Source organism: Salmo trutta, chromosome 26 (genome assembly GCF_901001165.1).
Source record: "Salmo trutta chromosome 26, fSalTru1.1, whole genome shotgun sequence".
Taxonomy (NCBI): domain Eukaryota; kingdom Metazoa; phylum Chordata; class Actinopteri; order Salmoniformes; family Salmonidae; genus Salmo; species Salmo trutta.
The window spans coordinates 17,566,208-17,579,089 of NC_042982.1; the positions used below are offsets into that span (position 1 = coordinate 17,566,208).

At 43.7% G+C, this 12,882-nt stretch overlaps 1 protein-coding gene across 11 annotated transcripts in view; it reads right to left on the reverse strand.

The window, feature by feature from the left end:
* Positions 1–12,882, reverse strand: part of LOC115163287 (neurobeachin) — a 284,645-nt gene that overhangs the window by 133,019 nt on the left and 138,744 nt on the right. For all 11 annotated transcript variants that reach the window (XM_029715046.1, XM_029715045.1, XM_029715035.1 and 8 more), the window contains one exon: positions 94–218. In XM_029715046.1, the coding sequence (XP_029570906.1) occupies positions 94–218 (125 nt within the window). The remainder of the gene's footprint in view (positions 1–93; positions 219–12,882) is intronic.

Genomic DNA, 12,882 nt, shown 5'->3' on the forward strand with positions numbered 1-12,882 from the left:
GGTTGAATTAGGGTTGCTTGTTACAGTTTTCAACCACACATCAATCAGTCAATGAATTCAATGAATCAATCAGCCAGGAGCATGCTGACTAACCATAGTCGTCCAGCGTCTTGCAGGGGATGTCCAGGTGGGTGGAGCCAAAGGGGTTCCGTACGAATCTCCGCCTCCTCCGTAAGTCGTCCTCCCAGTAGTCCAGACGCCAGAAGTCATTCAGCTGACTGAGAGACAGACAGAGATAGATAGACAGGTTAGACTGAGAGACAGACAGAGATAGACAGGTTAGACTGAGAGACAGACAGAGATAGACAGGTTAGACTGAGAGACAGACAGAGATAGACAGGTTAGACTGAGAGACAGACAGAAAGAGAGAGACAGGTTAGACTGAGAGACAGACAGAAAGAGAGAGACAGGTTAGACTGAGAGACAGACAGAGATAGACAGGTTAGACTGAGAGACAGACAGAAAGAGAGAGACAGGTTAGACTGAGAGACAGACAGAAAGAGAGAGACAGGTTAGACTGAGAGACAGACAGAGATAGACAGGTTAGACTGAGAGACAGACAGAGAGAGACAGGTTAGACTGAGAGACAGACAGAGAGAGACAGGTTAGACTGAGAGACAGACAGAGAGAGACAGGTTAGACTGAGAGACAGACAGAGAGAGACAGGTTAGACTGAGAGACAGACAGAGATAGACAGGTTAGACTGAGAGACAGACAGAGATAGACAGATTAGACTGAGAGACAGACAGGGATAGATAGACAGGTTAGACTGAGAGACAGACAGAGAGAGATAGACAGGTTAGACTGAGAGACAGACAGAGAGAGACAGGTTAGACTGAGAGACAGACAGAGATAGACAGGTTAGACTGAGAGACAGACAGAGATAGACAGGTTAGACTGAGACAGACAGAGAGAGAGACAGGTTAAACTGAGAGACAGACAGAAAGAGAGAGACAGGTTAGACTGAGAGACAGACAGAGAGAGACAGGTTAGACTGAGAGACAAACAGAGATAGACAGGTTAAAAGGAGACAGACAGAGATAGACAGGTTAGACTGAGAGACAGACAGAGAGAGACAGGTTAAACAGAGACAGACAGAGATAGACAGGTTAGAGTGAGAGACAGACAGAGATAGACAGGTTAAACAGAGACAGACAGAGAGAGATAGACAGGTTAGACTGAGAGACAGACAGAGAGAGATAGACAGGTTAGACTGACAGACAGCGAGAGATAGACAGGTTAGACTGAGAGACAGACAGAGAGAGACAGGTTAAACAGAGACAGACAGAGACAGACAGAGAGAAAGAGACATGTTAGACTGAGAGACAGACAGAGAGAGAGAGAGACAGGCTAGACAGAGAAAGACAGAGATAGACAGGTTAGACTGAGAGCAGGTTAGAATACACACACACACACACACACACACACACACACACACACACACACACACACACACACACACACACACACACACACACACACACACACACACACACACACACACACACACACACCAGGATCCATCCCCACAGCAGCAGCAGCAGAAGCCACTACACTATAAATCACTAACACTGCCATTAACAAATACAGCATCAAATTACAAGTCTAAATGGCCCAGCTTGTCTCCTTTTTTACTATGTTTTTTAACAAGACTTGTAAATCAGAGAGGTAGGACTCTCAACACAGGCAGGGAGGGAGGCAGGGAGAGATGGAGAGAAGGTGGGAAGGAGGCAGGGAGGGATGGAGGGAGGCAGGGAGAGAAGGAGGGAGAGAGAGAGAAAGGAGGGTGAGAGGCAGGGAGAGGAGGGAGGCATGGAGGGAGGGAGGCAGGGAGGGAGGGATGGATGGAGGGAAGGTGGGAAGGAGGGAGGGAGGCAGCAACATGGGGTTTAATAATGATGGGGAGGGTCTGAGAACACTCCCTCCCTGTGTGTATGTGGAGCCATGATTAAAATAATGTGTTGAAATATTCATTGAAATGATTCCCAGGGCCCTGGGGCAACCCAAAAGAAAATTGCATTTTTATTCATTATTAATAACAGCGAATTAGAGCCTTAAAAACCGGAGAGAAAGAAGGGAACAGCTCCAGCATGTGGTAACCATCTTTGTAAAAATGATTATTCCAACATTCGCAGGGAGGACCAGGGAAGGAGGATAATTTTATTGCTCGCAGCTAATGCAAACCATTAAGCAGTTGGCCCAGCATCAGGTTACTAAGTGCAGCTCTGGCTGGACACATTTCAAAGGCTTTGTGTTTCATTCAAGGGGAACTAAAAGTAGAAAATCACTGCAAGTCATTTACGTACTCTAAATGGAGCTGTGGAGAGAAATATGGAGCGAGGGAGAGAGTGATGATTAAAGTAGAGCAGATGACAGTTTGGTCTGAGAAGATCCTCAGTCACATCAATGGACCATGTGCTTCATCTTCATCCTCTCCTTCTAGACCAGAGTGAGGAACTACACAGTCCTCCTGCTCCTCTGACCGTGTCCCACATGGCACCACATTCCCTATACACTGAGTGTATAAAACATTAGGAACAGCTTCCTAATATCGAGTTGCTGTCACGCCCTGACCATAGAGAGCCCTTGTTTCTCTATGGTGTAGTAGGTCAGGGCGTGACTAGGGGGTAGTCTAGTTTAATATTTCTATGTTGGGTTCTAGTTTATATTTTCTAGGTTGGTGTTTTGTATGATTCCCAATTAGAGGCAGCTGGTAATCGTTGTCTCTAATTGGGGATCATATTTAAGCAGCTATTTTTCCCACCTGTGTTTGTGGGATATTGTTTTGTGTTTGTGCCAGTGCACCACGTAGTCACGTTTAGTTGTTCGTTTATTTGATTTATTTGTTTTATTTGTTTTATTTGTTTTTGCTTGAAGTTTCACTTTGGAATAAAGATGTGGAACTCTACACACGCTGCGCCATGGTCCCGTTCTTACGACAACCGTGAGAGTTGCACCCTCCTTTGCCATCAGAACGGCCTCAATTCATTGGGGCATTGACTCTACAAGGTGTCAAAAGCATTCCACAGGGATACTGGCTCATGTTGACTCTAATGCTTCCCACAGTTGTGTCAAGTTGCCTGGATGTCCTTTAGGTGGTGAACCATTCTTGATACACACAGGAAACTGTTGAGTGTGAAACCCAGCAGTGTTGCAGTTCTTGACACACTCAAAACCTGTGTGCCTGGCACCTACTACCATACCCCGTCCAAAGGCACTTAAATATTTTGTCTTGCCCACTCACCATCTGAATGGCACATATACACAATCCATGTCTCAATTGTCTCAAGGCTTAAAAATGCTTCTTTAACCTGTCTCCTCCCCTTCATCTACACTGATTGAAGTGCATTTAACAAGTGACATCTATAAGGGATCATAGCTTTCACCAGGATTCACCTGGTCAGTCTATGTCATGGAAAGAGCAGTTCCTAATGTTTGTACACTCAGTGTATAGCGACCTACTTTCAGCCAGGGCTCTTTTATTTTCCTTTTACCAGTACAGAACCATATTAAAATGATGCCTCCACCTCCACCTTAAAAATGATCCAGTCAGAATGTATTACCACCACCAAAAACAAGAACAACATCAACCCAGACAGCCGCCCAGTTACCAATCCACCTCCAGCTTTGGCAATCTGGCTAGCAGCCAGGGCTACCATTATATAGTCCCCCCCAATATTGAGTCAGTCTAAACAGATTAACTTGTTACAAGGGGATCACATCACCAAACCGTTCTATGAATATAATATGAATATAATATGAATTTAATATCTACAACTGTCAGTAAGCTGAAGGCTCAGGAGACTTAGCAGGCCTTTGACAGCCACGAGAGCTCAGTCTCAGTTAAGCATCAATCAACTGTGTGTGTGAGTGTGTGTGTTTGTGCAGAGTATCAGTGTGCCTAGAGCTTGTCCCCTGTCTGTCAGTCTCCCAGCAGGCTTGAAGCAGAAGAACAGAGATGTCAGTAGGTGGAGAGGCGAATCCACGTAAATTATATTGTAAATGCTAGATTACACAGCCAGAAAAATGGAAATCCACTGAAGGCAGATGAGAGATTACTGTTACAGATTATAACCCCTAATTCCCACTACAAATAGACTGCCAACCACGGTGGGGGAGGAAGGAGCTGCTTTGAACATTTGCTCTGCACCGCATTAAACACATTAAACACATATGATGCATGAGATTTGATAATCATTTGTGTACAGCAACCTAAACTGCAAGAAAAAAATGTTTTCATTTGTATCTAGCTAATACGAATCAAACGTTCAACAAACCAACCCCAACATTACAAGGTTTGATTAACCAAGCAAACATGATGATTTCTCTCCCCCTGACCCCCCCACCCCAACCTCATCCCCCACCCCAACCTCATCCCCACGCCAGCCTCATCCCCCACCATATGCTTTCACTTTGGAGGTGGTTTAGTAGTGAATGAAAAGGAGAAAGAGAAAGATGAGGAGGAGGAGGAGGAGGAAAGGGAGAGAGGAGAAGGGCCAGTGATACTCTAAACCGTGTGGTTGGCACCAGTCATGTTCTGGACCTTCGTGCCAACCTGCTGTACTTAAGGAGGCTGGGCCAGGCAGCTCAGTGAGCGTGGTCTGGGATGTCTTCCAAATGGCACCCTATGCACACCCTATACTATGGGTCTTGGTCTAAAGTGCACTTATAGGGAATGCTATGTGGGAGGCAGACTGGATGGTCTGGTGCTGGGGGGCTCTGGGGAATGGCTCCCATAGGGGGCTAACTCAGTTAGCTCACACACACATCTAAAACACTAGACTCCTAAGGGCTCTGGTCAAAAGTAGTGCACTATATAGGGAATATGGTGCCCTTTGGGACACAGCCCCAGAGAGAGGCCAAGGTGAGAGAGACACAGAGAGTGACATCATTCCTCTCTCAGTCTGGGAGTGATATTGAAAGTATTTGGAGCTGGGTTTTTTTTATTTGTTTTTTTGTGTGACCAAATCTTTATTTATTTGTAATTTTTGGTAGTCTGTGTGGTATTCTGTGTGTACTGATGGTATTGTAATTGTATTCATTTTGATGATATTCTGATTGTACTAATGGTATTCTGAGTGTACCGATGGTATTCTAAGTGTATTGATGGTATTCTAAGTGTATTCCAAGAGTATATTTGGAGCAGAGTGAGAGAGAAGGACACAAAGACAGATTGCAAACTGAGAGGTGTTAAAACTGTGAAGTTCTCATCGATAAATTCACTCAAATCCATCAAATAGGACATGTCTGATATTCTCCAGCATCTGAAGCTATATGTCTTCTCTGCTTTGCTGAATCCAATATGAGCACAACAAAGCTTCATTTCATGCATGAGCTAGAGAAATGCATGCTGGGAAATAATGTGATGCTAGAACAGCTTCAGACACAGATGTACTCCAGGCGGGTTACAAAGTCTGTTTGATACTAAAACAAAGATTTAGTAAATGTCTGCCAGCTAAGGTCTTCTATTGATGTTAGGCTAACATTAGACCTGTAGAAACAGACAAATACTACTAAATGATATGAGGGTAAATACAAAATAGTGAATCAAATCCTTTGACTAGGCGCATCCTTGGAATATACTGAACATTTCATCAATAGAGACTGTAAAGTGTGAGGCAGTGACAGCCAGTTTATCTCAATGGGATCTGTGAGGAGGACTGACTGGCTCTCCACTCCCCTGTTCTCCACTCGTAGTGGGGATTCATGACAGGCATAAAGAATGACTGAGGCCAAGCCTCCCAGAAACTGGCTAAATTTATTAGCCCTGTCACACATCAATCACACAAATGGATTTCAAACTGCATTTTAAAAGCTAATTTTCCAGACCTGATAACCAAGAGGAAGCATGGTGGCCATTATTCACAGAAGCTTTTAGATCATAGGTGCAGCACAAGAAATGTGTAAAAAGGCTATCTTCTCTCCTTTTTCCTCTGTGTATTCAAATCCCATATCTCCGGAATGCATGTATGTGTGTGTGTGTGTGTGTGTGTGTGTGTGTGTGTGTTTATGTGTGTGTGTGTGTGTGTTTATGTGTGTGTGTGTGTGTGTGTGTGTGTGTTTATGTGTGTGTGTGTGTGTGTTTATGTGTGTGTGTGTGTGTGTGTGTGTGTGTGTGTGTGTGTGTGTGTGTGTGTGTGTGTGTGTGTGTATGTGTGTGTGTGTGTGTGTGTGTGTGTGTTTATGTGTGTGTGTGTGTGTTTATGTGTGTGTGTGTGTGTGTGTGTTTATGTGTGTGTGTGTGTGTGTGTGTGTGTGTGTGTGTGTGTGTGTGTGTGTGTGTGTGTGTGTCTCGGGGCTGTGGAGACAGAGACAGATTTAACACCCCCGCTCCACAGGGAATGTGTTCTGTTTGTAAAAGGCAGTAAAACCTGACAGCCATGACTCAAAATAAAACGGTGAAGAGGGAAATAAAAGGATTGAAAACAATTTTCCAGCACAAATACAGCCCAATCTAGGACAGTGGGAGCTGGTTTGTAGTGATGAACTAGACTTGTATTGACACTGGGGACAGTTATAGTATAGTGATATAGTATAGTTATAGTATAGTAGTAAAGTATAGTTATATATAGTGACTTAACTCCGCACCAATGACACGACTCTACTTCCTCCCATTTTCCATTGAGATTATTCATCGGAGAGGAGAGAAGGAGGAGGAGAGGAAGGGAGGAATAGGGCAGGCTAATACTAATACTTGGTGTCTGTCAGGCCTGCACTTTGCTGCCTGCAGATAATCTTAGAGGCTTGTTTATGACTGAACTGTCCATCAAAGTGCAGCTAAAATAACTACTTATAACACTGTATGTCAAAGCACAGCTACAATGACTAGCTACCACTCAGAAAGACAGACAGAGAAGCAGGCAGCAGAGATGGAGAAACTGTCTGTATCCAGTCTGTCAGGTTATTCTCACCTTCTCACTCCACGTTTGCGTCCAAAATTACACCCTATTTTACCAAAGCCCTATGGGCCCTGGTCAAAAGTAGTGCACTATATAGGGTATAGGGTGCCATTTGAGACACATCCCATCTCTAGCGCCTGGCTGTTGTATGCTGCCCCCCATCAAGGTCATATCTCTGTTAGAAAAACAACAAACCATTATATCAACAAAGCATTACAGCTGACCACGTTGTCAATGACCCAGTTAAGAGTGTTCACTCCAGAGTGTTCTTCAAACACGGCGGTAAACTGGACCATGGTCCTGATGTTTATTTCTAACATGTTTATTTCTAGTGAGGTAATACAGATAGTTCTACTGTATATGAACCATAACCCTCTGGAGGAACAATCATTCAGATAGAACAGAAGTATACACATTTCAGTTAGAACATAATTATACACATTTCAGTTAGAATAGAACTAACCATGTTTCAGTTAGAACAGAACAAATCATGTTTCAGTTAGAACAGAACTAACCATGTTTCAGTTAGAACAGAATTATACACATTTCAGTTAGAACAGAACTAACCATGTTTCAGTTAGAACAGAACAAACCATGTTTCAGTTAGAACATAACTAACCATGTTTCAGTTAGAACAGAATTATTCATGTTTCAGTTAGAATAGAACTAACCATGTTTCAGTTAGAACAGAACTAACCATGTTTCAGTTAGAACAGAACTAACCATGTTTCAGTTTGAACAGAACAAACCATGTTTCAGTTAGAACAGAACAAACCATGTTTCAGTTAGAACAGAACTAACCATGTTTCAGTTAGAACAGAATTATTCATGTTTCAGTTAGAATAGAACTAACCATGTTTCAGTTAGAACAGAACTAACCATGTTTCAGTTTGAACAGAACAAACCATGTTTCAGTTAGAACAGAACTAACCATGTTTCAGTTAGAACAGAACTAACCATGTTTCAGTTAGAACAGAACTAAACATGTTTCAGTTAGAACAGAACAAATCATGTTTCAGTTAGAACAGAACTAACCATGTTTCAGTTAGAACAGAACAAATCATGTTTCAGTTAGAACAGAACAAACCATGTTTCAGTTAGAATAGAACTAACCATGTTTCAGTTAGAACATAATTATTCATGTTTCAGTTAGAATAGAACTAACCATGTTTCAGTTAGAATAGAACTAACCATGTTTCAGTTAGAACAGAACTAACCATGTTTCAGTTAGAACAGAACTAACCATGTTTCAGATGGAACAGCGCTATTCATATTTCAGATCATTCAGTTGGAACAAAACTATTCATGTTTCAGTTAGAACAGAACTAACCATGTTTTAGATAAAATAGAACTAACCATGTTTCAGAACAGAACTAACCATGTTTCAGTTAGAATATAATTATCCATGTTTCAGTTAGAACAGAACTAACCATGTTTCAGTTAGAATAGAACTAACCATGTTTCAGTTAGAACAGAACTAACCATGTTTCAGTTAGAACAGAACTAACCATGTTTCAGTTATAACAGAATTAACCATGTTTCAGATGGAACAGCGCTATTCATATTTCAGATCATTCAGTTGGAACAAAACTAATCATGTTTCAATTAGAAGAGAACTAACCATGGTTCAGTTAGAACAGAACTAACCCTGTTTCAGTTAGAACAGAACTAACCATGTTTCAGTTAGAACAGAACTAACCATGTTTCAGTTAGAACAGAACTAACCATGTTTCAGATGGAACAGCGCTATTCATATTTCAGATCATTCAGTTGGAACAAAACTAACCATGTTTCAATTAGAAGAGAACTAACCATGGTTCAGTTAGAACAGAACTAACCCTGTTTCAGTTAGAACAGAACTAACCATGTTTCAGTTAGAACAGAACTAACCATGTTTCAGATGGAACAGCGCTATTCATATTTCAGATCATTCAGTTGGAACAAAACTATTCATGTTTCAGTTAGAACAGAACTAACCATGTTTTAGTTAGAATAGAACTAACCATGTTTCAGTTAGAACAGAACTAACCATGTTTTAGTTCGGACAGCGCTATCTATCATTTTAGACATTTTAGTCATTTTAGCAGATGCTCTTATCCAGAGCGACTTACAGTAGTGAATGCATACATTTCATACAGTTTTTTTCTTTTTTTTTCTCCGTACTGGTCCCCCGTTTTAATTAGAACAGAACTATAATGGTTTCAGCATCAGCCAGTTTGTCCTGACAGAGAGGACTAAAAAAGATTCAATAAAACACAATTATATTCTCTTTAAATGCTTCCATTTGAGACTGGAGGATAATTAGAATAAATAGCAGTAATCAGTGACTAGTCTATTTAAAGAGGCAGGACTGGTTAGTGTATCACCACACACACCCTGTCCTGTGAAGGGGGTGCCTTGCCCTGCGCCCCGAGCCCCACACTCTGCGCCCCCAAGCCCCGCGTGACACTGACACTAAACACACTCCAGAGCTCTCAGATTAAGTCCTTCTGAGAACAAATGGTCTTTCTTCTCTCCTCCATCCACACTCTGTCCATCTACCAATGAGAGGAAGCTATTCATTGTCTATGGTCTGTCAATGGTTTAGGCTAGGGTCACTGTTAACATGATTCACTGGTCAGTATTACTATGACACACTAAACCATTCTGCTCTGGGGACATGCTAACCATGTCCTAAAATGTAAGCATGGAAGTACCAGGGTTGCAAAATTCTGGTAATTTCCCCCAAATTCTCAGGTTTTCTACAAATACTGGTTGGAGGATGCTGGATTTCCTGCTTATTCCCTTGTGATTTTCCAACTTGGATTTCTGTAAAACCTGAGAATTTTGGAAAAGTTACCAGAATTTTGCAACCCTAGGAAGTACTGCATGATGGTCTCTCAAAAACAAATCATCTACCAAACCATTATACTTCTGAAACCCGCCATATCTGTCACAGCTTTCTGAAGGATCGGACCAAAACGCAGCGTGTTCGTAGTTCCACATCTTGTTATTAATCGTGAAACTAAATGCAATACACCAACCACTTTAAATAACAAAACAACAAAAGCCGTAACGCAGAGCAGACAAACACTACTCAAAAATTAACAACCCACAAAATACAAAAGGAAAACCCCCTACATAAATATGATATCCAATTAGAGACAACTAGAACCGGCTGCCTCTAATTGGAGATCATCCCAATAACCCCCGACATAGAAATAGAAATCTAGAAAACCCACATAGAAACAGAAAGCAAGAAAACCACCTAAAGCACCCCCTGTCACGCCCTGACCACTCTACTATAGAAAATGACCCCTTACAAAGGTCAGGACGTGACAGTACCCCCCCCCCCCAAAGGTGCAGACCCCGACTGCACTCAAACAAAATCCAACAAAAAGAACCCCAAACACAAAGGGAGGGTAGGGAGGGTGAAAAAGTCTATGGCGGCTCTCGTGCTACACCCACAACCTTCCTCTCCCCCCGATCATCCAGCAACGGAGGTGGCTCCGGCTCAGGGTGTAACCCCCGTTCCGCCCACAGATCCCGCTGCTTCTGTACCACCGACCTGTGGATCATTAGAGGAATCGGACTGTAGATCAATACCAGAGGCCCTGCGCTGCCGACCACCGCTGGAGGTTCCGACCTACAGGCCGCCGCTGGAGGATCTGGGCTGCAAACCGCCGCTGAAGGCTCCGGGCTGCAAACCGCCGCTGAAGGCTCCGGGCTGCAGACCGCCGCTGAAGGCTCCGGGCTGCAGACCGCCGCTGAAGGCTCCGGGCTGCAGACCATCGCTGGAGGCTCCAGACTAGGGAGTGTCGCTGGAGGCTCCAGACTGGGAGGCGTCGCTGGAGGCTCCGGACTGGAGAGCGTCGCTAGAGGCTCCGGACTGGGGAGCGTCGCTGGAGGCTCCGGACTGGGGAGCGTCGCTGGAGGCTCCGGACTGAGGAGCGTCGCTGGAGGTCTGGTGCGTGGAACTGGCCTAGGTGGCGCCAGACTGGTGACGCGCACCTCAGAACCAGTGCAGGGAGCAGGAACAGGACACTCCAGACTGGGCATGCGCACTGGAGGTCTGATGCGTGGAACTGGCCTAGGTGGCGCCAGACAGGTAGCACGCACCTCAGGGCGAGTGCGGGGAGGAGGCACAGGACGTACCGGATGATGGAGGCGAACTGGAGACCGGGCATGCTGAGCAGGCCTACTCCTTCCTGGCTCAGTGACCATCTTCGCCCTACACCGGTGAGGAGCTTGCACCGACCGCACCGGGCTGTGAGTGCGTATGGGCAATATAGTGCGCATCACACCGTAACCCATTGCTCGCTCCTCAGCACGCCCACTCCGCAGTGCCCTTAACGCCAGTACCTCTCTCCGGAATCTTGCGTCGAGCTCCGCGCTTGACTCCCTGACTGGCTCCCTGACTGGCTCGTGAAACTAAATGCAATACACCAACCACTTTAAATAACAAAACAACAAAAGCCGTAACGCAGAGCAGGCAAACACTACTCAAAAATTAACAACCCACAAAATACAAAAGGAAATCCCCCTACATAAATATGATCTCCAATTAGAGACAACTAGAACCGGCTGCCTCTAATTGGAGATCATCCTAATAATCCCCAACATAGAAATAGAAATCTAGAAAACGCACATAGAAACAGAAAGCAAGAAAACCACCCAAAACACCCCCTGTCATGCCCTGACCACTCTACTATAGAAAATGACCCCTTACAAGGGTCAGGACGTGACAATATCACTCAAAAAACATGCGGTATTATACTGATATTTTTTAACACATTCAATACAGAAACATTCAATATCGGCTTTCAAACGTCTCCCAAAACAGCGTAGATGACGGATCCCTACGGATAGAAAGGTTTCAACCGGTCAGGTATAAAAAACATTCAGCCATCTAATTGACTAAAAAAGTCTGAAACAAAACAATGTCTGTCAATCAGTGTACTATATCACTGACTGTCTTTGATCACCATGGTGACACATTCTTCTACATCAACAGACAGACACAGCTAAATAAAACTGCACATCAGCACGAGGCAACTGGAAACCATATGGCCATGGATGGTGTATCATTTTTCATTTTTCAAAGTAATGTGTAAATTCAGAAAACAGCCTAACAATACATCAGAAAAAAGATAATTTGTGTAATGAATGCATGTTAACGCATTAAGAGTAAGATTGCCATCAATACCCGTCAGTAACAGTCAGACTACAGTCAGTGACAGTCAGACTAGTCAGTGACAGTCAGACTACAGTCAGTGTCAGTCAGACTACAGTCAGTAACAGTCAGACTACAGTCAGTGACAGTCAGACTAAAGTCAGTAACAGTCAGACTACAGTCAGTAACAGTCAGACTACAGTCAGTGACAGTCAGACTAAAGTCAGTAACAGTCAGACTACAGTCAGTAACAGTCAGACTACAGTCAGTGACAGTCAGACTAAAGTCAGTAACAGTCAGACTACAGTCAGTAACAGTCAGACTACAGTCAGTGACAGTCAGACTACAGTCAATAACAGTCAGACTACAGTCAGTGACAGTCAGACTACAGTCAGTAAGAGTCAGAGACAGTCAGTAAGAGTCAGAGACAGTCAGTAAGAGTGAGATTACAGTCAGTAACTGTGAGATTAGAGTCAGAAACAGTCAGAATACAGTCAGTAACAGTCAGACTACAGTCAGACTAAAGTCAGTAACAGTCAGACTACAGTCAGTAACAGTGAGACTGCAGTCAGTGACAGTCAGTAACAGTGACACTACAGTCTACAGCAGAGTTTTAGAATGTTTGAACCCCTCCCTGCCAGCGCTGTAGACCATTAATCTTTCATCTGAGGTGGGGCTCACCTCCCAGCTCTCTCTTCTCTCTCTCTGCTCCCCTATAACTGATGATTGTGTGAAAGCTCTCCTTCAGAGGTAATTATCAGGCTGCAAGGTTAACTCCACCCCAAAGAGGAGCTGCTGTACAATAGCTCAACAACAAATAAAAGTGGACAG